The 26888-nt window shown below is 42.5% G+C and overlaps 1 protein-coding gene across 2 annotated transcripts in view; it reads left to right on the top strand.

Annotated features, from left to right (window-relative positions):
• The first annotated feature begins 783 nt into the window (after positions 1-783).
• The window catches only part of ssh2a (slingshot protein phosphatase 2a), a 32789-nt gene continuing 6684 nt past the window's right edge, over positions 784-26888 (top strand). Inside the window, exons 1-8 of one of the 2 annotated variants that reach the window (XM_040131026.1) lie at positions 784-963; positions 3683-3726; positions 21143-21255; positions 21932-21996; positions 22612-22733; positions 23058-23123; positions 23307-23372; positions 24048-24242. In XM_040131026.1, the coding sequence (XP_039986960.1) occupies positions 901-963; positions 3683-3726; positions 21143-21255; positions 21932-21996; positions 22612-22733; positions 23058-23123; positions 23307-23372; positions 24048-24242 (734 nt within the window). In that variant the 5' untranslated portion in view covers positions 784-900. Of the gene's footprint in view, positions 964-3682; positions 3727-12930; positions 13511-21142; positions 21256-21931; positions 21997-22611; positions 22734-23057; positions 23124-23306; positions 23373-24047; positions 24243-26888 lie in introns of those variants that run through there. The other variant, XM_040131025.1, reaches the window with a different exon arrangement.

Genomic DNA, 26888 nt, shown 5'->3' with positions numbered 1-26888 from the left:
CACACACACACACTCGCACACACACCTCCCCCGGCTTTGGCACGCCCCACCACCACATCTCATCTCCCAAGAGGGGTGGGTAACGGAAAAAACATGGAAGCACTGAGATGTGCGGTCCGGTCTTTTCTTGCAGCAGATCCTGTGTAGAAACAGAGTGGAACACAGTGATGCATTATTCATGGTGCTGTATGTCACCTATCTAATACCTTAGTACACACACACACACACACACACACACACACACACACACACACACACACACACACACACTGTAGGTACGGTTTAGTAGCTCTTCACCTACCATGGTGATCCGTATCAATTTCTCAGTTTCATTGGTCGATTGGTAGTGATCTCTGGATGAATGGGAGTGAGAATATTCATCAAGCGGCCAACGAGCCCGTTTGACAGTTGGTCGCCAGAGCGCAAGCGCTCGACTCCGGCAAGGCAGCCCCAGTGCTGTCAAGCCCACCGGAGTTAGGAAAAGCCGAGAGCGGAGCTTCTGAATTTACCTACCAAAATAAAAGCACAGGACTGTCCGCGTTAAACAAGACGGCATGAATGATCGGTTAAGAGGGTCTCCAAACCGACAAAAATACCAGATTAGTTATTGATAACGTTTGTAAATAATCACTGAAATCTAAGCTGTCGAATAGATTTTTTAAATAAGATATTGTTTTAGCTAAATCAACATATCCTGAATGCAATTTGTATTTAAAAAAAAAGTAAAGATCGGATATACTCAATGACTCTGTTTAACTTGACACTAGCAGCGGCCACTAAGCAACGACCAGAGAAATAACCTCAGGAGCCCGGTGTACTGTAGTTTCTGTCTAAAATAATGTCTGGAGTCCCTGCGCTTCGCTCCCCGAGGTGACCGAGGTCTGAGCAGGAACAGCCGGGATGGCGCTGGTCACCGTCCAGCGGTCGCCGACGCCGAGCACTACCTCCAGCCCCTGTGTGTCGGTAAGTGTCCCTGAACTGGTTTGACGTTTAGGTTCAATTTCGTTAAGGCTGTCACAGCCAGACTACCGTTGACGCTAGCCCGGCTCTCACCACTCAGGGCAAATGCCTATGGGGTGGCTAACCTCGCTGCTAGCATCAAACTACATCCTGAGAGTGGCCGCTCACAGTCCGGCAGGGGGGTGCGGGTTGTCTTCCAAGTTGTTCAGCTTGGTGCAAAGTTAGCTGGCTCCGCAACCTAACTCCAATTTAGCTAGATGATGTTAGCCGTTAGAGCTCGTGTTTGCTAACTCAGTAACTCCCCGTGAACCCAGAGTCGCTTCAGAGCAGCCGCCTGACAAACTGAAACATTATTTAAGCCGCTGCTTGAATTGGCAGTAAAAGTCGTTATTGGTCATGTTTATTCTATGGTTATCAAACATGACAGGCTCCCCCCAGTCGTGTTGGCACCGCAACTGCAAACTGACTTCCGTTACCACTGGTCAGTGGAGTGACAGTGCAGGGAGAGAAGCTGCCTGGAAAGCAGGTTAGTGTGACAGGCCTGTCAGACCGTGTTGGTCGCAGTGGGACAGTCCCCTTATCCCCTCCGACACTTTGAGGCTTCCCATGTCAGGTTTCGAGCCCTTGACGCAGGCAGGGGTTGTTGTGGTGGTGGTGGTGGTGGTGGTGGTGATGGTGGCGTGGCTGCCTTAGATAAGACCTATGCTGTAATAATGATTTTTGACTGAAGATCCCGACCTCGGGTTAACAAGGCATGGTGCAGCTCCATCTATCCACAGTGCAGTGACTGACTGTATTCCGGCCATTGCCCTGTCTGATCGAGAATTCACACGAGGAAAGCCATGCAAATTATGGTGAATAGATTAGGAAAATCCCCAGCAGAGAGATGGGCGACAGGCGTCAAACTCATATAATGGCTGGTAGTGGTTGTAGAACTATGCTGGCGGTGGGTAAATTTGAGAAAAACAGAAAGCAGCATGAATGGAGTCATTTACATCACACAAAAACATCCTTACAGGGCCATTATGTTTCTCGATGGCATTACAGCTCAGAGCTCTCATTTGAATTTGGCTTTTGGCCACATTCGAATGCACGTGCATTAAAATCTTGACCAGCACACATTAGTTATGATTTAAGGTGAATTCATAAGTCTGAGACCCAGCAGTGAGGGTTTTGTAGCTTTGAGACACTGAGAGGATCCCATGCTGAGGTTACCAGCTGCTTGTCATGAGACCCATTCCTGATGGGAAGCAGCCATGTGAGCGCTCTTGTGAGATGTCTGGTGCTGGGGGGGGGCAAGGGGCAGAAACCTGGGAAAGGGACAGAAGAACAGAGTGGTATGTGGAGGCAAGAGTTGAGAATGAGATCCTAAAAGAAAGTTCAACAGTCATGAGAGGCAAAGCTGGAATTCCATTGCCACTTGAGAATATCTGTGATAGGCTTTCTCAAGTATGCTGCCTCCTAAGCATTTGATCAGCTCTTTTGCAAATTAAACAGATTAATCGACCCATTGATAAACGCAGCTTCCATTATTTGCCTTCAGCACAGTGGGGAAAAGACACCCTGCAGTCTTAGTGTACAGTAATCTGCTTAGCAGCACACCACATCTCCTGTTCTCATTGGCTATAAAACAAATCCCTACACATCCATACGATGGCATGGTAACCATGGAGATCAGCTTGTACATTACACTCTAACAAAGGATAGGCTTATTATAGTGTGTTGTTTTAATCACATATTGGAAGTGTACGCCACATTGCATCAGTAATGTGTGTGAGTGCTTTGCAGAGGTGTAATTGTATACTGGTATCACACTTGTCTTTGAAATCTGCTGAGCTAGGCATTTTGTCAGGTGTGTGTGTGTGAGTGTGTGTGGGTTTGTGCGCATGCACAGGGAGGGTTTGAGTCCATGCGTGGACTCCTATTTCTTCAGTGTCACCATATTTTGTCTTGAAGGCAGGCTGTTGGGCTGATGATGCAGGGAGTCTCTTTCAGCCAGCTGCCTCTCCAAAGCCTAATCACATCTGTGGTAGCGGGCGCAGGAATAGATGAACTCTATCCTTCCTTCTCAGGCTTCTGCTCCTCCTGACTTACTGCATCCAGCTCTCAGCCTAATCTTCCTCATCCATCATCATCTTATATCAGCATTCATCAGCATTCCTGGCCAATACACACACACACACACACACACACATTGGCCAGGATAGACAGATTGATGCCAAAGAGAAAGTTCCATGAGTTTTGTGAGGGATTACTGAAGCAGGCTGGGATTAAAATTGTCTGTGTGTGAGTGTGTGTGTGGTGAACTGCGCTGGTTGCAGTAGTGGGGGAGGATGATGATTGCATTTTGGAAAAAGAGAGACAGAGAGGGGAAGGCACGGACAGGCAGTCTGTTTCAACCTTATCCCTGGTCCCTGCTCTGAGCCTCAGTTAAAATATCACGCCGGCCCGGCCTTGTGACTGAAGTCGCAGATGAAAGGCTTGATGTAGCCGGCCTAGCTGCCAGCCAATTTAACACTCTTTTAATGCAAGGTTAATTGAGTGTGACTCAGCACGTGGTGCAAATAGACACCCAAGTCTCTTTGGTCAAAGTGATACAGTGTGTTCTTTCTGAAATGCTAGCTGCTGGTACCAAGGCTGATGTGAAGTGATGCAGGTATTGAATATTAATTTCTGCTTTTTGATGATTTTTTTCCCCCCAATCCTCTGTCTGTCGCACTAGGAGTCGGGCAGTGGTGAGGATGACCGCCGCTCCCAACCCAGGAGGTGAGACCACTTCCTGTTTTGTCATACTCTGTCTCCAGTTTCCTGGAATATCTCTGTTCTTTCACACGCTTCAATTGCGTAGCCTAGAAAATGTAAGTTGAGACTCAGGCCACTAGGGGGAGGCTGTACGTCAGATTTTCAGTGTTTCCTCAATTACTGAATACATTAATGTTCTTAAAACTTTAATGCAATTGTTGCATTAATTTTATACAGAGCAGCACAACACATCATTTGATCTGCAAAAGGTCAATTTATGTGTCAAAATAAAAAACTGTTCTCTCAATGCAACCAAAATGAAAATTCTCTTAATCTTCCCTAAACAAGACTGTAACAAGTAAAAGGAATTGTGTCAGTCCACTGAAATTGTGTTTTCCACTAGTAAAGTTAAGTTTCCTTTACAGCTGTGTAATATGCATTAAAACTCCTATCACACAAACAAAGTTGTCAACAAAAAGCCTATATTCAACAGATTATCACTGTCATTTTGTACTGTTTCTACTATGTGTCGTGTTCAACAAGCACCTTACTACAGAAGGAGTGTCAAAGAGAAAATACAAAATGTCAAAGCTATTGTACCCACTGGTGGAATTTAACTACGTACATTTGCTCAACTACTATACTTATATACAAATTTCAGGTACTTTTACTTGACTTGAGTATTTTCCTTTCATGCCACTTTACACTTCTACTCCACTGCATTTCAGAAGGAAATATTGTATTTTTTACTGCATTACATTTATCTGACAGCTGGAGTTACTAGTTACTTTAGAAATGGAGATTTGCAGTAAAATTCACACAGTGTCATCTGAGGATTGTGCCAAAGCAATTTAAAAACTGTTAATAATATTTTTTTTTTGGGAATAGCTTTTCATGCTGTAAACAAATAGTGTCTTTGTAAGTACTTTTGTCAATATTATGCCGGTCCACTGATCTTTATGGCACGGTTCTCCCTGATGGTTGTGGTGAGTAGATGATTTACTTTTGAGAAGTGCATTTGTATCTTCATAAAAGACAAGGACGTCACCACTTATTGTCCTTTTGCTTAGATGACTCAGGTTGCTTTGTCATTGTACTGGATCCTGGGCCAAGACAGAATTTGAATGGATTTCACATACTTTACAGAGGACAAGCTGAACACAGGCTTTATGTTTGTGTGTGTGTGTGTGTGTGTGCGTCTGACTTACTTTATGCCTATAACCAGTTACTATTGAACATGGAAATTATGTCTTCGCTGTGCTGAAGGCTCACACAGAGTCTCTATTACTTTAAATGTTATCCCTAAACTACAGTCTGTCTGTGCAGACAGTAGCACACAATCATTAGATAGGGAGTGGAACATCAAAGCCTGAACAGCCTTTCCATCTTTAATGGACTTTGTAACGGGCTTTTCTTGACTAATCTAAGCTTTGAAGTGCAATCCAAATAGTTGGGCTTTTTCATTTGATTTTCTGTGTTAAGCTTTTAATGTATGTTATTAGTAATAATATTTTTAAGTTACAACTTGTTATTACTGTTGGTACTGTCTAATTCCGAAGGTAATGAGAAACCACAGCAAGACTTGACAGATGCACTCCCACTGTGTTCAGCTGAGCCTAAGACAGTTTGATATCTTTCCCTGTGAGGCCACTGTAGACTGAAGGACTGGCCTGAGTGAATTGTTGCCGTCCTGTTAGGAGGCTGTGGACATCAGATATAGGGTAAAGCTGAATGATTGTGAGGAACCATGAGATATTTGTCAGAAACCCTGTACATAACAATAGATAATGACATATTTCAATCAGAGTCCAGACTCTAAAAGAGCTACCTGCCAGTCTTGTACCAAGGTTGTCTCATCTTTGAATGTTGGTGCTAAGAAGTAGTGCTGAGTTCTTCCCTGTGAAGTTGAGATTGAACTTCTCTACTGTGTCAATTTCCAGGATTGCTCTCAGATTTCGTTCATGCGTGTCATGGACCCCCTCACACTACATGGGGCCAGCGAGATCTTGCCTGGCAAAATCAAACACATCTGAAAAAAAGCTGCTCAGGCTCCTACTGGTTTGCAGTCGTTAGGAGGGTCAAAGTCTGCAGTCCTGAGCTCATTCACACAGCAGGGTATCATGCACTAACTGTCAGGCCCAAGAATTTTTTATTCTGCACACATACATTGGCTTATAAAGCCATAATATTAGCAAGGAGGAAAGGAGATTGCATCTACAACTAATTTTCTACTAAATTTAATTGGTATTCATTTCCACATTTTTTGAGATTTCCTGCTCTCCAAAATGTGGGAAAACTGGGTTGAAAACATGACTTCATTTGCGGCAGTAATAATTGAAAACCTATACAACAATATGATAATAATTTCAGTTTATGATTCCAACTGGTCCAAGATCAGTCAACTGCCTCACGTTGAGCACCTATAGAGCATGAAACTTTTACAGTAAGAAAGTTGAGTGGAACCTGCCAGAAAAGATTTGGGGCTGTGCCACGCACACTGTAATTGATAATTGAAACATGGTGACATCACTCCTGCAAGCCTTTACCACACCCCAATATTGCCTAGAAGGACATGTGGTCCCAATTATCTGTTAGGTAATACAGCAAAGCAACAGCAGCTAGTGGAGTCATGTCCATGGATATATGCGCGTACACACACAAACACACAAACACACACACACACACACACACACACACACACACACACACACACACACACACAGAGCTTATTCCCCATATGCCTAATGTCATTATAGTCCTGTTTTACCATTTGGCTCAGTTACCTAGCTCACCATTTGCTCAAAACCACGCACACTCGCAGAGATGTGCAAGATGCAGCAAAGGGCAGTGCTGTGTGACTTGTAATGTGTGTTACATAAGAGCAGAGGTCCAATTAACTGTGTCCTCCCCACCCTACATATGTATTCAAATAGCAGTACAGGCCAATATATCGTATTGGCTCCTATATCATAGGGGCCACTGAGACTGAAGGGAGCTTTGGTGTTTGCAGCATTGCAGTAATATTTTCACTCTGACTTGATTTTTCGCTCTTCTCCCATGTCAAGTAAACTACTCACTGACTCACACTCTGTATCTGTCTCTTATTCTCTCTCTCTCTGTTAACATCTCTTTCACACAGACACACACAAACAGCTGTCTGTACCCGCTGCACCACACCAATGAAGTATACTGTTACTGCAATGCAATAATGAATCTCTGCCACACACTGCTGCCTCAGGACTGACACTGTCAAGGACAGTTTTAGATAAACTTTTTTTTTTCTGTCCAGGGCTATAAAACCTACATTTCAAGGTTTTATTCTAGTGTAAATCTTAAAATGATTGGGAAAATGGTGAGAGGGGATGATTAGTTTCGTTCTGCTGTGGCTGCTACATAAAAGAGGTGATTCCTACCCCCACTGGTGACTGTCTGCAGGGCTATCAGGTGACATGGTACAGCTGTCAAAGGTAGCAAAATCACAGGAACATACAGTTTGTATGGTCAAATTTGTTTTTATTTTCTGATAATACACCTTTCTTACACTTAATCATGGAATATTTATTCACTTTAAGTCCTCTACACAAGAGTATCTTCCGTTTGGCGATGACATGAAATAGCAAAAACAAAAGGCATAAGATATACTGTAGAACTGAAACATAAAGCAGAAATTAGAAATGAGAAGTTCCTGTGAGAAAGCAAGGCTAAAATGTAGGCCACGAGTTTATGGATCCTTGTGGTCTCTCAGGGTCCACTTTTTGCAATGATGTTCAGCTTGCATGTTTCTCAGATCACTAAACTAGTTTCTATGCAGGAGTTCTCAGTCTTGCACCTGTTACTCAAAGTACAGAGGTGTGGAAAACACCTACTGTTTTAAAAGGTGTTCATGCTGTTAAACAGCATCAGTATTGTTAAAGCACATACTATAATGGCCCATTTGAAATGTCAGTGACAGTACTTGCTTCAGTTATCTTCTCTGTTTGGTTTGCAGTTCATAGAGTGCCCATATGAAGGAAAAATTACTGCTAAGTCGGGCCTGTGTCAGTGTATTGTACCTACTGTAGTCAAACTAGGCCGTGGAGGAGAAAAGGCCGAGAGAACAAAGAAGAGTGGTGTTTAGTTGTTCTCTCTCTGACCGTATCTTTCCATTGTCTACCCTACTGTACAGCATACCTAACAACAGCACGCTAAACGAATACATTCTGACTGTAGATGGGTCAAACTCATTTGCTCTGCAAGTTTCTTTTCACACTGTTTAATATCCATTATACAGTATGGACTCATTCATCATTTGTGACCCAAATCCACACAAACAGAGCAGGTTCGTCAGGCCAAGAACTTAACGGGTGCCGCCATTAGAACAAGAAGGGAAAGTTGCAGTAATGCCCACCAGGCCGAGGGCAAACTGTTTGAGCACCTGCTCTTTATGTGGAGACATGCCTCTCTAGGTTTATAGGCTGTTCCTCTGTCATTTACACCCAGCACTAGATACCACACCTGCCTTCTGTCTTCCCACACCTGCTGTTGAAACATGGAGTACTCCCTGTCTTAGATTAGTGCCTACATGGGTGTATATATCAGTTTCCCACCACTGAAAAGAGAGATTGGATATGGGGTACGAAGTTATACATGCTGCATTTCACACACAAAATGTAGGTTACGGGGCACAAAAGGACATTGTGTGTGCAAAATGTGATGCAGTATTTTTTCCTGCAGAATTCATGAAATGCTCACTAAGTGTATCTCATGTTACAATTTAGAATGGTAAGCATATAATAATTATAATTAATCTACTGTATATTCATTGTCTTTATTCTGTGGTATAAAAAGTGAATTTTGCCATTATGCACCAAATAAGGGACGTGCACATGCTACAGACCACAGAATATTCATTTCAAAATGCAATATATGTCACTCAATAGTATGGAAATAGGATCATCCTACCAAAATCAGCCAACACAAAAATGTATTTTTGCAAAGTATTTGACCCAGGACTGGGAAGATTACTCTATAGGGTCTCTAAACTAGTGCTTCCTAGCTGCAGTGCATGTTTGGTTACTGTACAGAGGCTACTTTTGCTAACAGATCTGTCTTTGTCTTATCTGCCATTTAAGACGGCTCCCTGTTTCTCCAAGGTTAAGTGCTCCTATCGCAGCTGAGTGGGCTGGGTAGTCAGCAAACATTTGAACCTAAGGCATTGTAACCTAGGTTGCTTGTTGCTTTGTTTTCAATCTTGAAAATTATTTTTAAGTTGTTTGTTTGGAGGTTTTGTGGCTAGGTGTTTTTAGCCACTACTTTAACTCCATCACACTTTTTTCCTCAGAAGTGGTTGGCATTTTAGGATGGAAGATGAGTGTTTGTTTTTCAAAGTACAGTAAATTATTATGCAGGTTAGATCTGCTGTGAGTGTGGTAAAAGTAGCCCATTTCGGGGCTCAGTACATGGTAATCATCTGGCTTTATATACTGAGCAAGGACGCGGTCAGATGGTGGGCTCACTCTAGGAGGACTCCCATTCACACACAAACACACACACACTTTTAAATATACTCCGCTCCCTAACAACAGCATCGCTGACCTGCATGTTTCTGCCCATTCCCATCAAGTGGCAGAGAAAGACATGTATTGGGAGAAGATTGTGCAATGTGTCCAGGGCCCAGCTAATCACCACAACAGACTCTCATGTTACCAGCACGCAGAAAAATAAGTTCCTACTGAGTGCCGGTAAATTTGACAACACTAAACAGAACCATGTGACAAGAGCACTGGAGCAGCTGCATGCATGTGGGTTATATGGTTACAGTTGCTGGCAGAGCTCATTGGACAGTTTGCCCTGTGATGCAAAAGTTCTCATTAGGAAGGTGTGATTAAGCAAAGTGTAGTGTGATGGCAGGAGTACAGCTGATGGTGTGCTTGTTTCATATGTGATGTAATTGGCAGAACACATGTGGAGTCTAGTGTTAAACATATGCAGTCACCTGCTGCATGTCCATTGTCTTCTTGAAAATGTCCAGCGAAGAAGGAAAAGCCCCCTGAAATGGTACAACATTAATTATTTAGGAAAATATTTATAGTATATCTTAAAATGTATTTAAAATTTTTAAAGTTTTGTAGAATTGCTAAATAAACTGAAAATATCTGTGTAAGGTTACTGTAGTGTGTAATGTGTTGACTGACTTAAAATGAGTAATGCATGGATTGTTTTTGTTAAGTTGAGACATGTAAACAAATGAAAATAATTATAGTTTCAAGCAGTAATAAGTTCCCCAGGTTCCTGTCTCGCAGTTAAGTCATGAAAAAAACTAATACTAGAGCTAAACTGATATCAGCCTGTATGTATAAAGAAATTCCAGTACTGAAATGCCAAAGTATGTTTGAGGTAATTTAGAAACAGTATCAAGACACTACAGGCAAAAATAACATGACTTATTTCAGACTAGTGAAAATAAAAAAACAGCAGGAACACAAATGTAGGTGTTTATTTCACTACACTTTGTGTTTTTGCATCTGTTGATTTCTCCTAAATTCACCAGAAGTTAGCATTCTAACGCAACATGCGATCGTTCTCTGCGCAATGTAATCACAGGTATCGTTGTAAAGCTCTCTCTCTCTCTCCTGCACAATGTTACCAGATCTAAACATGGTCATTTGCTTTATATCGTCCACAATATCGTTAGATATCGTGTCTGTTTATAGTGGTTTCCGATAAAAATATATGGAATTTTACAATCTTTAAAGGCCATTTTCTCAAAATGAGTTTTTTCTCATACACTGAGGCCGAAATCTCTACTTCAGTAGCACTTGCCTACACCAAACTTTCCAGTTTTATTCTTATCTATATTCTTAAGGTTTATACAGAGGAGTTTTTTCAAATATCATTCATATCTTATATAACATTTATTACTAAAAACATGGCGAAAATTGATTTTAAAAAAAAATTTTTTTTCTTTTTATGGCTGCTGACTGTATTTTCTTATTTATAGAGTGATAAAAGGAGATATCCCCTCTGTCATACTGTATGTCAACAAAAAGGAAACAAGAATTTTGAACCTGGCTTTCTCCAATGTTCAGATTTCTGTTCTGGAAATTCATGCCATTTAGCTAGTTAGATAACGACTTAATTGCGTATTTAATCATCAAATTCCAGAAAAATTGTAATACAAAAAATAATGTAAGAAATCAACTGGGGACGTTTCATGGTGATATCTATCAGATAAAATTTTTACCCTACTCACCTGTAGTGTCTTGCCTAAAATGTCCCATTCAGTAAGTATCAGAGGATTGGACAATATAATAACATTTACTTTATGGAGGCGGCGGAATCCTACAGCTGACCAAAGTGTGTGTCTGTGGGCTGCATACGTAAATATAAAAAGTCTTGTGTAAAACACTATATTTGACATGGTGCGTGCAAATTGGTTAAGATACATTAGCTAGGAATGATTCATCTGATCCATCATACACTCTGGTCAGGCTGGGATCAGTAGCACTCCAGCTTCCTCACAGCCTCACAGCTCAGGAGTGCTCTGAGACCTACAACACAAGCATAATGTGCAGATATCAGTGAATAATAATGGGCTGGAAAGTTTTTGAACTCTTCAAATGTGTGTTGTATAACAGCATATTTAATAGTGCCCTCTTTCTCAGTCATACTCCCTGTTGATAACTGCTCTGCTCTGGAAAACAGCCAAAACATAAAGCAGACCTTACATAAACATTGTTATAAAGCTTAGCTGCACTGCACGGAGGTCATTTTTCTACAGATGTTTTAGTTTAGAATTTGCACTTGCTGGTAGGAATATGATGAGGGGGCTTTTAGTTTTACAGTGTTTTTCAAATTGTTGTCAGCTTACGTAGGGCCCTATATGTTGGCATGCCAGTAGAATATAAAATGTAAAATGTAATAAGCTATAAAAGAGCCAAAACACATCTCCATCCTAGGACTGTAGGCCAAAGTGCATTGAGTGCACTCTACCTGGTGGCCTTATTAGCCTGAATGAATTACAAATAGACATAAAACGCTAGTATTTGCAGCATATTAAATCATTTTAACCTAGTTATTTTATACTGAAATGATAACAATAGACTCAGAGCTGACCACCTGCCCATATTCATATGATTTCTGAAAATAAAACTATATCAACTGTTGATCCCAGCACAAAAACTAGTGAGGGATATACACTCAAAGCCTCAAGCGTTACACAACGAAAGCCGACAGAGCATCCTAACGCAGACATGTTACCCTACCCTTTTTATATGACGTGCCGTGTTGGTTGTTGAGTGTGTCACCCCCCAACCCCCCCCTCGGTTTCATGGGTAGTCTGTCCCTCCACTGCTGAGATAAAGGATTAATCCTGGAAAGCTATTGATGTAGCACTTTGCTCCTTATGACGGTAACACCGGTGACTGTCCGACCAGTGAGAACTTGGTCGGAGGGGAGCATATCGACCAACCAATCGACGAGTGGACCTGAAGACTAACGCCCTAGTGCATCTTACGGCATGGAGTATGTCAGCTGATCCTTGATATCCACTGACTCGCATAATGTGAAGGGTGATCTCTCCTCCAGACCTTCTAGACAAGACAGGCTCCGGTGTATCTCCACTGCCGCAGCACAGTCTGGATATCCTCAGCCTGTTTCTCATTTGCTCTCGCTCCTTATGTAACCCAGCCACAAACTTTGTGGCAGAACAGGGTGGAGAGGAGACAAGTGAAATCTCCTCAGTGACCTGACCGCCAAACCAAAAGCCCATGTGGGTTTCATTGACTGTTACTTTGGCATAATGAGCACATCCCCTGTTGACCTTGTTGAACCAGGACACTCAGTCAGCTGTTGGACAGCAGTTTCTTCTAACAATATAAACAAATTATTAGCATTACTAAAACGTATTATCCTGACCTACAGTGTTACAGTATAATCTGTCATGGATGGGCGACCATGGGCCATGTAGTACCAAGAGTGTGCCGCTTTCAACCAAACACTACAGGCAGCGAGTCTACTGATACGCGCTCCCCCTTATCAGGAGGGACGAATTTACAGGTCTGTTCAGCCGCTGGAGTAAACACCTGTACGGCGCGCGGTCGCCGGCGCTTTGTATACAAACTGTTTTGTTTTCTTTTCTTCAGCGACTGTAGCTGCGGGGTGCTGGCAGTGTGGGCGGTCGTACTCCCCTGTTGTGCTCATTGGCCCCTCGCTTTTCCCAAAAACACGTGTCTCCTCCCTCCTATGACTTTCTTCGGTAGAGACCCGAAGTCATGTGGCTCAGTACTGTACATGGCAAAGGGTACTGTCGCTAGTAGCGGGGATAAATAGCGTTTTGAGAACGGTGCGGAGAGTTGTTGAAAATGCGACTCGCTTTCTCTTTATTAGGACATTCTGGGGAGCCAGGCGTTGCCGTCGGGAGCAGCAACACAATGTGCGAAATTTAGTTGCCCTGCTTAATTAATTGCAACAGAATTCCGGTTTGGAAACTTCTCTTTTTTTTTTTTTTTTTTTTTTTGTTGCGGTCGCTGTCTGGTCATTTTCTACTGTATTACGGCCGTGAAAACCCGAATGAAGACAGCTGTTTGCCTCCTCGCCATGCCGGAGCACATGACTGCGGGAGAGGAGTAAAAGTTCTCTCTCGCACCAAGAACACCTGATACCCTCCTCCTCCTCCTCCTCCCCCCCCCCCCCCGGCCGGCATGACCCTCGGCGCCGTGTCCGGCTCCGACAGCTCGTCGGCGGTCGGCTTCTGCTCCTGCTGCGGGGCCAAGATGGTGCCCTACTTCAGCGACGACGCGGTGGTGTCAAAAAATCAGATCAACCAGCTGTAAGTTTCTAACAGGGCGGCAAGTTGTGGAGGGTAGATGCCCTCTGGAGTACGCGGCGGTTTGAGAACGTTTTATACATTAACGCATAGTAGTCGATGGGAGTGCATGAGACGGAGGTACAGTAAAGGTGCCATGGAGTAAAAGGGTCTCCATTCAGACTAGAGACAACCAGGGCACCTGACGACAACATGAGCACAACTCCGCTGCCAAGCGAGAGATTAAGCTGTGAATTCACCCTCTGTTTTTGAAATTGATTTGCTGTATTATGGATAGTCAAGACTGTAAACGCGTTATTCAAGTGAGGCCCAAACGCTAGTCGACATAGTTGGAGGTGGTAGGAATAACGTGACAAAACTCCCAACATTGTCGGTAACACTGTGAGTAAGCGGACGCACTTGTAACAGTTTTGCAACATCGGTGTCCGTCGTATTTCCTGGTGACGTAGCAGGCTCGTGGTCATGTCGGTGCCGCTTCAGACCGCACTGAGACGTGATGGCTCCGCAGGTAGGGTGAATCATCCGGTCTGTTTCAAAGGTCCAGACGGCAGCCACATCACCACCGATTTCCCTGAGACAAACATGCATCACCTGAGCACCATGTCAAAGAGTTTTTATGAGGCACTTTCGTCCCTCCCTTCTTGTTTGCCCAAGGTTGGGACAGGGTTTGTTTGAACATCCGAGCGTTTGGAGTGATGAAGATAGTCGTTATTAAGTTGGATTAAGAACTTTGAATGAAGTCTTGTATACATACTCAGAAAATATCCTATATAAGCCTGAAGAAGAAGACTGTTTTCAAAACTTTGTATATTTTTGTTTGAAATGTGGTCTTTATCCATAAACTAATAACTCCCACTAATGTCTGAGGTCTCTGACTCATCGCAAGACAATGTTTTTTAGTGACACACAAATTGGCATGCATCCACTTTGTTCCTGACACACAGTTTATGAAACCGAGAAACATGACATTTTTGTTCTATTGCTTAGCGATTACGCCAGTAGATTTCCTTGTAACACGGTACTAGGCTGCACTGGGAATCCTTACGCGATTGGCCACTGATCAGATAGCATTTTGTGATCTGAAAACGCAAGGCATCTGCAGTGAATTTTAGTCCTCTGTCCCACAGGTCGGTCGACTGAACTAATTATTATACATGTTCTGGATTTATTAAGACTAATGGAGATATCGTCCTTGTCGAGATGTAAGGGAGTTGCGGTTAATGTATCTTGCAGAGATCTTATCTGTCGTCCACAGTGTCTGCAGACATCAAGGCAAAGTGAGGCAAAGGCTTCTTTTTGCTTTTGAAATGTGAAATGATTTAGTTCACTTATCCATGTGGTGGAGACAAGTCTGCCCTTCAGGACAGATCAAAGGATGGTCTGTTCCACTGTTTCCAAACTCTCTCATGGAGCTTGCTCAGATAAGCTTAGCAAATGTTGGTGGGGGAAATCAATGCATAAATTACTGTAACTGGATTAGAAAGTGATGAAATCAACATTACCCAATTTTCTACAAAATCAGTTAATTTAGTTCTAGTGTCTGTGTTTGGCTGTTGTTTTGTAACATTTTCATGCAGTCAGTAATTGGTTGTGCCCTGCGTGAGAATTGGCCTTCTGTGGGGTTTTCTGGAAAGTCAAAGACGGCCTATATCTGCAAATTGAACATTTAGTCCTCATTAGGACTGCACCTAGTTTTGAAGGAAATGTTTTTGTTTTGTTTTTTTAAATGTGAGTTTGCACAAGGCACACACACAGTACATACTGGCAGGCGTGTGTGTCTACTAAATAGCAGCAGATGTGGGAATAATCTGGCTTCCTGGTTGCATTGGCCACATTGCATGATGCTTGTTGGTTGTTTTTATTACCACTCCTTTGTAATGCTCAGGATAGACAAGGGCGCTCATCACAACACAGGGGATTTTAGCATTCTTTTATGTATAGCGCCGAGTGTGTACGTGTGTGTCAGCATGTTTGTGTGCATATGTCTGTTTGTTAATAGTGTGAGTTCCTATATTCGCCAAAATGTCAGCAGGACTCTAATGTTTAACCAGGGTTTGAATGAGTAATTACAAGCCTTGAGGCTGTTGATGGAGTTAAGTGTTACTTTGGGTAAATGGCATCTAAGACACCATTGTTATCCTACCAATTTTAGAAATACCGGTAAACCCCTCTCTTCCGCTCGGCTTGTGTGTTTGTGTTGCGTACCTGTTTTCCAAAGAAAACATATAAGACTGAAAAGTGACAAAGTAAAGTGTAGATTTGAGTGTTTGTGTAGGGGAATTCAGCAGCTGAGCAGGGATGTGGGCAGCTGGATATAGGTCAGTCCTTATGCATGTGTGTCCGTGTCTGTGTGCATGTATTGCATCTGAATTCAAATAACCTAAATAACTTGGTGTAATTTTGTATGATAAGCTTCAGTAAAATGAATATCACACCAACTGTAGACCTACCTAGTGTATCACAGCTAGGCCTATTTGTTGCCAGGCATCTGATAGTATTGGTAAATGGATGTGTGTCTTGGAAGTCCCATGTATTATAAAGTACACTGCACAAAAGTTATTCATTTTTTTTTATCACAAGCTTTCAAAGTGGGAATGGAACACCTTATTCAGCCACTGTTGCACTACCAACTGAGCTAAATTTGGCCTCATTTAACCAACTTTTAATAATGTTTTACTGAGCCTCTTCACTTCTCTTTTCTCTGCGTGTATCTTTCTAAACTGTAAATTGAAATTAGGGTTGAACCTGAAGCTTCAGTGAGAATTACCTGCGAATAGTCGAAGCTTCGAGGGGGGAGGGGCACAGTAAGATGAGGACAGAAATCAGTCTTCAACATAATACCTTGTTAATATTCAGGTTGCACTTACATCAGCCATATGCTGTTCATTACAATTTTCAGGTGATTTGCCAAACTCATAGATTTGTGATATGCCAGTTTCCTTTGGCATATCTGGCACTCGAGTTTTAGGGGGTAATCTTTGCAAATTTAGACGTTATTCCAGACGCTTGACTTTTTCAACATCTTTCTCCCGTAGCTGTAACTTGTAAATCTGTCACATGCTACCGTTTCAGAGTCAGCGCTGGTAATGTAAAATGAGATTTGTGACTAACACACAAGATTAAGATTAATTAAATGCCCTTGTCTTGATGTTGATGCATAAAAATGTTGGATTATTATTTCTCACTTCATGGGCTATTTGGGATTTTTGTGGTAAAGCATTTATAATAATAATAATAATAATAATATGATGATGATGATGATAATTAAAATAAAAACGCAGTGTTTGAATACTGATTTTGACAGCAGTTACCATGGCAACGGCAGAAGCTTTGAGGCAATCGTGTCAGCGCTAGTCAAAACGTAACTTGAATCCGTCTCAGAATAACGCTGCATGCCTAAGTCAGGTATGTTTAGTTCACTAAGGTAGCAGTCGCTTGCACCATTGCCTGCACACTGGGTTACCAAGGAAACTGGAACAAGACTGTAGCAAAATTTGAGGTCCTCACTCACACTCATACAAAAGACTGGGCCTTATGTCAACTGCTGTCTGTGCCAGTTGATGAAAGTCTATCTTTAGTGTGACCTGGTACCCCTTTCTCTTTATCTGTCCTGACCCTCTTCTGCTCTGACTGCCCTCATCTGCTCCTTTCTTGTGTCTCCAGCTTTGCCCGACAATCTGTTCTTCAACTTTTTTTTTTTTTTTTTTGTGGAAATTTACCTTTTATTGGACTGATTGACAGTAGAGCGTGACAAGGAGAGAGAGATGACGTGCGACAAAGATCCCCAGCCAGACTCGAATGAGGACATTCTAGATAGAGGTTACTATATGTACCTCCACTGGGCCCTCCTTGACACTCCACGAACTTGACTTTTCTCTGTGCGCATCCATCTGTCAGTATCTTCTGCTTGTGACGCATTTTCCATGTCTGTGCCTCCAAGCTGCAGGGCCAAATGTGCACCTGTGGACCTGTGGACACACACACCACCTAACTCCCTGTCTTTCCCATGGGCTGCATCTGTCTTGGGTACAAACTCATAAGGCCTTAGCAGGGCCTGCCCTGTATAGAGCCAGGCCCTATATTTATCCCACTCTCCTCTTGAGAGTGACTAATATGGGCACAGATTGGGGGAGGGGGTCACCCAGTTATGTGCCCACTGTGTGGAGTGGTCCTTACATAGTGATGATTGTGTCTGTGACTGTTGCCCTAACAAGTACCTACCGCTTCACTTCAGCCTAAAGCCTGGGATGGCTGAATGCCAAAAGATGACCCACCCCACTCTCTGCTGCACACTCTTACTGAGTCTTCTTTCTTTACCACCCATCCTTCATAGCCCACCCCTCATTCACAGACTTTGTAGAGTCAAATTCAGTTGAACTCGATGCCCCCTTTCCATTTTCCCCCTTGCTTTATCCTTCTGAGTGCATACTTTTGCAGTTAAATCAGTTAGTCTGATTGAACTGGCAACTTTCCAGATGTCTTGACAATTTTTTGTAACTTTTCTTGTAAGAACATAAAATTAAGCCCAACATTCATAATGTAGTTAATCTGCGTGCATTTCCAACAGACTGGTTAAGGTTGTCAGTCTCTCATGGTGCATTGCAGCATTACAGATTTATCACTTTAAATCAGTTCAGTTTACAGGCAGCTGTATTACGTAAGTTGACAGTGCTAATACCATGACAGCATCTCACTGATGCTGAGATTTGCAGAATGGGTTCACTAGGTCTGAAAACATAGGGTTTGTGCGTGGAATAGACTGGATAGCAACAATTATTTGCTTTACTGATTAATTTGGCAGTTATTTCCAAGATTAATTGATGAAGCATTTTGTCTGTAAGATGCCAAAAAATAGTTAAAACTGATAGATAACTTGTTTTATCAAACCAATACTCCAAAAACCCAAAGATACTCAGGTTAGTGTCATGTATGGCAAAGAAAAGCATAAAATCCTTACAATTTAGCGGCTGGAATCAGTGAATGTGTGACATTTTAGCATCAAGAATTATTCAAACAAAAATCAATGATCAAAAACCAAATTCTGATGAATTTTCTGACAGTCAACTAATCAATTAATTGACTAATCATTGCAGCTCTAGTGTGGAATCAGGGGGTGGGGTTGTGTGTTTTGTGTGTCAGGGTATGTTTTGTGTCTACTTAGTCATACCCCTATGTATGCCTGTGCTAAACCAGCCTAAAACCAGTCACAGTAAACAGAGCACATGCAGGCCTCAGTATTAAACCTCTGCCCTGAGCTATTCCTGCCATCGCAAAGAGAAGCCCCTATGTACAGTAAGTTGACCGTTCTCTTTTGAATCCAGTCTGTTAATAGCTTAAACTTTTAAAGGACTACTGTATTTTTAGAAACTGTATTTGAGAGTCATTCACAGCCAACCACCTCTCCAACTATCAGGCTTAGATTCCACTTTCTCAGTGTGTGCCTGCGCAAGCGTAAAGGGTCATGTTTGCGTGCATGCACGTGCATGAGTACGAGTGTTATATTACAGATGACATTGTACAGTAGCACTGCTATACATGGCCATTGCCAAGTGCAGTACATTAGTCTGTGTGTGTGAGCTCAGTAGGACATGATACAGCAGGAATTGAGGAGAGTAACAGAAATGAAAACTTGGACGAGAGCCAAAGTTGTGAAAAATGCAGAAAAGAGGAAGCGAGAAAAGGAAGAGTGAGAGGAAACAGCTGGGTCAAGGGTGGGTGGGTTATGGGAAATAAGCTCAGCACAAGGCTGCGCTTTTGTTTTTTTTTTCTCTCTTGTCTCTGTTGTCTGTGTCTCCTCATCCTGTACATCCATGGTCTCAGCAAAATTCAGGAAGGACAGTTGGATGGCTGAGAGGATGGAGAAATAAAGTTACAGAGCCATGAGTTTGTAACTGAAGAACTGTAGAGGTTGGGTTCATTGAGTGTAGAGCTGCAGCCTGCTGCCAAGGGTGAGATAGATTATCTAACACAGTGGTTTACCATCAAAATAAGTACATCCACCAATTGCTTGCATGAAATCAAAAGATATACATTACATAGCTTTGATGTTATCACCTCCCCTTGATTGATCCCACTGATCTTCAGTGTGTGTGTGTTTGTGCAGTTGTCAATTCCTTTTTCTTAGGTTCTGGCCCCAGAGGCTACAAAACCGACCTTATTCAAGTTTGGCAAAACAGGTTGGCCATCCCCCTGGATCAGTGTTACCTATAGTAACACTTTGTATCTGTAATATTTGTTTCATTTTATTGTGGACAAACTGCAGTGAGCTGTAACTTTCACTGACATTTACTGCATTTGACCTTATTAAAAATCATATTAGCTAAAGCCTAATGTTCTCTATAAAGTATTAAACACTAATAAACTACAGCTGGACATATTCAATTCAACAGATAATTAAAAATATAGTGGAACTTCTATAAAAGTAGCAAAAATGTATTTCTCTAGAAATCTAAGACCGGGGTTTAACACCCAGGTTTGGCTTATTGTCAAGGTTGTGGCCGCACATTTTTCTGTTTCTAGTTAGACTAAGTTTCTGCCAGCTTGACTTGTGGTGCCTATTTTGGTAAAACCTGCTGATACACCCAGTATGCTTTTGTTAATATAATGGATTCTGCATGTGCTACTTCAGACTCAATTTTAAACTTTTAAAATGCTTTTCTTTTTTTTTCTCACAGAAGTACTTTTTGTGCTCTTTGCATCCACTAAATACATGCTGGAATGCTGTTGCCAAAGTGCCCGCTGTCCAAGTGGCAGACCTCGTGCCCAGCATCATTAGGGTTATGGTTTACTGGTCCCATGGCTTTCATTTGACACGGTCATAGGCAGCTGCAGCACTATGTCTTCCAACCTGTTTTATTGGCATCTTGTGTGACTTTGGTTAGTGTGTCACTGTGAGAATCTAAACAAAAACCTAGTCATTAACACATGCAAGCACACCAGAGGTGCTCACACACACACACTCGCTGTTTGGTATCCAGTTGAAACACAGTTTATAATGTGTCCGCCTCCTCGATGCAGTGACCTCAGTCACAGATAATAAGATTAAGTGTTCCAGAGAGGAACAGAACCCCATTTAATATGACCTGCTTGTGTGTGCAGTGCTGTGTGCTGGCCAGCTCTTATCTCTGCTCAAAGACTGTGGAGGGGGGGATTCGCTCAGTCTTCCCTGTCGGACCCCCGCTCTCCTCCCAATCCTCCTGTCCCTCCCTACTGGCAGCTGTTAGTGCGAGTAAGTGTGTGTGTGTGTGTGTGTGTGTGTGTGTGTGTGTGTGTGTGTGTGTGTAATCCAGCTGTGTGGAGGAGCAGAGAACATTGTGTTCTGAGTTCACATTGGGGCTTGGATCTTGTTTTGCTTGCATCGGCTGTCAGCTCTGATTTGGGGAGCCTGCAGACCAGAGGCCAGCTGAATGGAGCATTGTGACACTGACATAAGCCCATGACAACACCAGTCTGTTCCTTGCCCCCATCTTGTGCTTATTTTGAGAAGTCGGGGTCAGCGTGGGCAAGAATGTGATTACAAATAAAGTACATTTTTATAATTACATTAGTTACACAAAGGAAATAAATAGGATTAGATAACTTGTTTGAAGCTTCTATTCATGTCTTTTTTTTTTTTTTTTTCCTCCTTCCTCGCAGTATCAGTGAGAGCTTCCTCACAGTAAAAGGTGCAGCCCTGTTCCTTCCCAGGGGTAACAGCCCCACGCCTAATTCTGCACCTCGGATCAGCCAGAGCAGGAACAAGCACACAGGTAAAGACTTGTTCATACTGTACGCACACACATGACAGCTGCATCATCTCCCAGCATTTCCTTCCTCATATTTGACCCTCAGCCCCAGAAATGAATTCCACTGGAGAGCTTGAGATTAAATAGCAGAGAGGGTTTCCATATGGACATTCCTGTACAGCATCATGGCTAGCAGCTGGTGCTAACTTCGCTGAAACTGTTTCACAGCAAGGCAGATAAGTCAGTTTTCTGCTGTATTTAATGTGGTGGACACCTTGTTTGTTGGATATTAAAAAAAAAAAATAAAACCCCAAAACTCCTAAAGCTTAAAATAGCTTGACATTTTTGGATAATGAAAATGAAGTAGGGAAATCATAGATACCAGAATGATCTGTTGCTGCTTGTGGAAAAGGAAGCCTCTGAAGACCCTTGTGTTGTGAAATGGGCTGATTACTATAAAAAGCACCAGCATCTGTGCTTGTTTCACAAAAAGGGCTTCTTTTTTTTTGTGGATTTCTTCAGATTTGAGTTCAGATGTATGCCCAGGTGAAAGTGACTCCCATGTGAATGCACTGGAAACTTGCCACAGGGGAAATGATACACTATCTTGGGTGTTATGTCAACTTTAAATGCCAAGAATGTGATTGTTGTCCAAAATAAACTGAAACTGAATGTGGATGTGGAAATTCTGTCCGTCCAGGTGACCTCCAGAAACATCTTCAGACCATGTTCACTGTGCTGCGGCCAGAGGACACCATCAGACTGGTCAGTAACGCACATACACACACAGAAGCGAGGGTCAGGAACCAAGTGGCATTGTTATTAGGGAGATTATAGGCCAAACAAAGGGGCTGTTTTCACTTCTTTGATAGCAAATGTAAAGGACAGATGCTTGTTGGATTTAAAAAACAAAGGTTGTGTAGTTAAGCATTCCTGCAATTCCCTAAAGGTCCCTGCAGCATCTTTGATAAATGGACACTCCGGCAATTTAATATTGCACTTCTATAAGTCAGAGAACTTGTGAGTAACAGATTTAAAAAGAAGACCGGTCAATGAATCCTTAGTATGGAGCAAGCTCCAAAAAATTTGACCTGCAGTGCGCCTCAGTAGTGTGTTTTATTAGACCCTCCCTTCCCAGTTAACACCCACATATTTCAAACTCAGCCCCATTTTGTAACATCAACTTTGTGTTAAAAATTTGAAGTCTCCGAAAAAAAAATCCCTGATTACATATGAGGAGTTATTTTCTCAGGCTTTAAAAAGCTACTCCAGAGCCAAAGAAGACATTATACAATTGTTTTCACAGTCTGCCTCTCCTCTGTTTGCCCGTTTCTCCTTTTCTCGCCTTCCTTCATCTCTACTTTCTGTCTTTTCTTGCAGGCTGTGCGTCTGGAGAGCGCCTACCCTCAGGTAACCCGCTACATGGTGGTGGTCTCCACAAATGGTAGACAGGACACGGAGGAGAGCATTGTGCTCGGCATGGACTTTGTCTCTTCTGATAGGTCAGTGCCATGGCAATGGTATACTACTCTGTCTTTTAGTGTTATATTAACTCTCATTAAATCCCCCACTTGTGACAACAACTTAGAAGAGATGGCATGTTACCCCTGTTTTTAACTTTGCAGTAGTATTAACATTGTTGTTTTATTCTTGTATTTGCAAGAAAAAATCCATTTTAAGCCTCTAACTGTAACATACTTAGATATCATGATGTAGCCAGCAACTAAATATAAAGTAAGCATGATTGTGTGACTCCTGTACTATTCTGTTTTATTTCAAACCTTGTGTTGTTGTGCTGTTGTTTAACATGTTTATCTTCCTGCCAGCTGCTGTACGGTGGGTCTGGTACTACCTCTGTGGAGTGACACTCTGATCCACTTGGATGGAGATGGGTAAGACACCGTATATACGTCCTGCTTCCTCTTACTGCTCCTAGGGGGAACTGGCTGACTGCTCTGATGCCTAGTTTACATGTTGGTCTTATTTAGCTGTTTTGTTGTTGTTGTAAGACGGCTATAAACTAGTACTGGGCATCCCATTTCTAATCTCTCTCTCCCTTCTCTCTGTCTCCACAGTGGTTTTAGTGTGTCGACAGTGAACAGGGTTCATGTCTTCAAGCCAGTTTCTGTCCAGGCCATGTGGTGAGTATCCTTTTATTTTTTTCCAACAAATGACAGCTACTGTATGTGAAGTTGCATTTGGAATTAGGGTTAGGGTTACAGCCCTAAAAAGACTGTATCCATTGGACTCCCCGTTTGACTTTGACCTCTAGCCTTTCATCTTAGTCAGTGTTCTTATCTTCTCTCTCTCCTGCTTCTTTTCTCATTATCTTTCTGTTTCCAGTCCCTTCTTTATCTCTCCGTGTCTCACATGCCCGTGCTGCCACTTCATTTCTGTACTCATTGTCTTAATTTCCTTTTTTTTTTTTTTTGTCCCTTTGTTACTTTGCTCTTCTTCTGGCCTCCCTCTCCCTTCAACATTCTCTGATACCTTCATTTATCTGCAGTTATATCTCTGCATTATGTCTCTTCTCTGTATTCATGTTCTCCTCTTATCTCTGTTTTTCGCTCATTTTTATCACTAATTATTCCACTAATCTCCTTTATTATATTTCTCATATAAGCTATTACTCATTCCTCTTTTCTCTCTTTGTCACTTTTGTAATTTCTCCATCTCGCGTAATTCCTCCCTTACATATATAAAGAACACAGTTCTGCTCACTCCAAACTTCACTCCATTTTTTTAAAAGAAATTTTTAATACTTTCAAGACAACCTCTCAAGTGTGAATCCTCTTCCCTCTCACTTTCTGCCGCAGGTCAGCCCTCCAGTCACTCCACAAAGCGTGCGAGGTGGCTCGCTGCCATAACTACTACCCAGGCAGCCTGTTTCTGACCTGGATCAGCTACTACCAGAGCAGGATCTCCTCGAGCCAGTTTTGTATCAACGAGTGGAACGCCATGCAGGACGTCGAGTCGCACCGTGCAAACTCACCTGTTCTCTTCACAGACCTGTGAGTAAAGGACAAGGATGGCTATATGAATATACACACACATTACACAAATCCACATTTCTCACTGATGATGGAATATCTGGAATATTGTGTGGTTTGTGGTACATTCCAGACATAGTCATTTTCACAAGTTTTCATTTTGTATGACAGAGCAGCACAGCCCCCGTTGATGTGTGGTGTGAAATTCCTGTGGAGTGAATACACTGCGCTGAATAATTTCAATACAGAGGATAGTTGAATGGTTACCCACAAGAAACCCTATTACCCTGCATGCTGCAACTAGTACGTAGTAATTAAAGTAGTAGTAATGTGTGAAAATTCACAAAATTGTTTGAATCCATTGCAGAGGTTGCTTTCTTGAAAACTTTTGTAAAAAGTAACTAAAAGCCAAGAGGGTTAAGAATTCTTCATACGCACATGTAAAGTATATCATAAGCTAGTGATCTGAGTTGAATGTACTGAAATGATAAACCAAAAAGGAATTTGTTCCTTTGTGCAGATGGAACTGGGGCTAATATTATAATGTAGAGTCTTCGCATGCATATGCATTTCAGCAGGGTGTGACACGGGTTGGGTGTGGGAAAAACATTAATGCAAATGTGATCAAACATGTGTAACCAGAAGTGCACAACAGGGGAGACCTGAACATTTCTTACAGTACTTTCATCACAGATTGGGAGAAAGCCAAAGGCGTTTCTCGGTAGCTGTATTTAGGCAAGAACAGAAATAAGATGTGCTCAGTCGCATCTTAATGGGTGTATTGCCTAACCCCTCTTCACGTGCCGACAGTGTTGCTACATCCCTACAGCAGACCACTGCAGGCCATCAGTCTTCAGAGCCCTGGACTCTGGAACTGGGGTCACATGCTGTCTGTAACTTCTCAGGGTAAAAAAGAAGCAACACGGAGAGGCACAAAAAAAAACAACCCCAAAGGCACACATGCAGGCACGGCCGAACTGTATAGGCATAGGCTCATGATCATTCATACATACAGAACTTTGTAATCTGTGACACAGAGTTGTCAACAGATTCACATGAGAGCATAGAAAGGGAATGACACAGCTGGATTTATGTCTTTACTAATACCAGGGAAATTCCCCTTCCTGTTGCTTAGTCACGTGCCTCTCTCTCTCTCTCTCTCTCTCGCTCTCTTGCACACACACAAACACGGACACAGTTCAGAGATCCTCGTGTGTCCAGAATAGCTGAGGCTTTGGCCGGCTTGATTTACATTTGGAAAAAAACGGAGTCCAGAAAGGCAAATAGGTAGACCAGCACAGGGACGGACAGACGCAGGTGGCAGGCAAAGAGAAGGAGGTAGAAGATAGAGGGGGGGATTAAGCAAGATATTTTGCTGCTGCATGCACCTGATGCCCCTGGATGGAAAAAAATAAAAAGCAAAAGAGAGAGCAAGTTCCACTTTAAACTTGACAGTCAAGAGACACCCCCATTTACTGTCTGCCTGGAAACAGAAATACCTCACACTCTCTCTTTGCAGGAGCTGTGTTTGCCCTCCAATGCACTTATCACCAAGATTACCACCCACACTCTATGAGCTCCAGTACACACATCCAAACACACAGACTGTCGGTCATAAAGTCCGTGTTTGCCTTCCCGTACAGCGTGACTGCCAAAGCTGCATGACCAGCTAGTGTTTGTTGACATGGCAGCTTGTTTCCCTGTATAACCACTGAACAAATGGTTGAGACAGCAGGAAGTTGTTTGATTGTTGGCACGTTTTCGTGTTAGTTAAATTATGGTACTTACTGTGAATTTCGGTAGGCTACTTCTCTATCACACATTCAACTACGTGACAGAATTCCCGTACCTCAGTTAATCATTAGCACCATTCTTCCTGTCGTCATACACTCGTCACATGTGTACTTTTTTTTTGTTTTCTTTTTTTTTTCCTGACCAGCCATCCCTCCGTCAGGCTGTCTGCAGGCAAGTCAAGGCTCATTGGGCGGTTAAAGTGTTACTGGATGTCGGTAACTAACCTGCATTTGTTGGCAAGGGTGAAAAGGTCTCCCTTCTCTTAACTCTGTCTGTCTCAATCTGTTGGGGTCAGTAAGACATTCAACACTGGGATAAACAAGCTGACTGTTTCCATTGTTCCAACAAAGATAAGACACTTTTAAGTCTGCAGTCGCACACCTGTGGCCATCACCCTGCACACTTTGTGACTGCTGGCCCACACTGCTGTGTACTATTACACAGTGAATCAGTTAGAAGCAAAACAAGAGAAAATTGGACAACGTAAGAAGGAGAGGGTTGGAGACAAACTGAGCTCTTCTCTCCTGAGAGGTAATTAGGCCACTCGTTGGTATCATCAGCATGGTGTCCAAAGGCTAAATGCGTCCCCCAGCAGAGTGGTTAGAAACAGAGCCAGGCACAACAACAGGCATATTCTACAGGGGGACTTTGTTGTGGATCGCCGATGGGCCACGCTCTCAGATTTTCTGTTCCCTCTGCAGTTTCTGAGAATCAGACAAAGTGGCAATTCTTTTGTGGAACAAGTAATCTCATTGAGACTAAAGTGAAAATGAATCAATGAACAGAAGGCAACGGTCGTTACTGTGACTGTGAGGGTAGTTCTTTGTGTCCAAACTTGTTTTTTTTAGGCTAAGAGAGAATGTGTTAAAGGTG

The sequence above is a fragment of the Xiphias gladius genome, chromosome 7 (genome assembly GCF_016859285.1).
Source record: "Xiphias gladius isolate SHS-SW01 ecotype Sanya breed wild chromosome 7, ASM1685928v1, whole genome shotgun sequence".
In the NCBI taxonomy this organism is placed as follows: domain Eukaryota; kingdom Metazoa; phylum Chordata; class Actinopteri; order Istiophoriformes; family Xiphiidae; genus Xiphias; species Xiphias gladius.
Note: the sequence above shows the minus strand (reverse complement) of the source record. Positions and strands in the feature narration are given on the sequence as shown.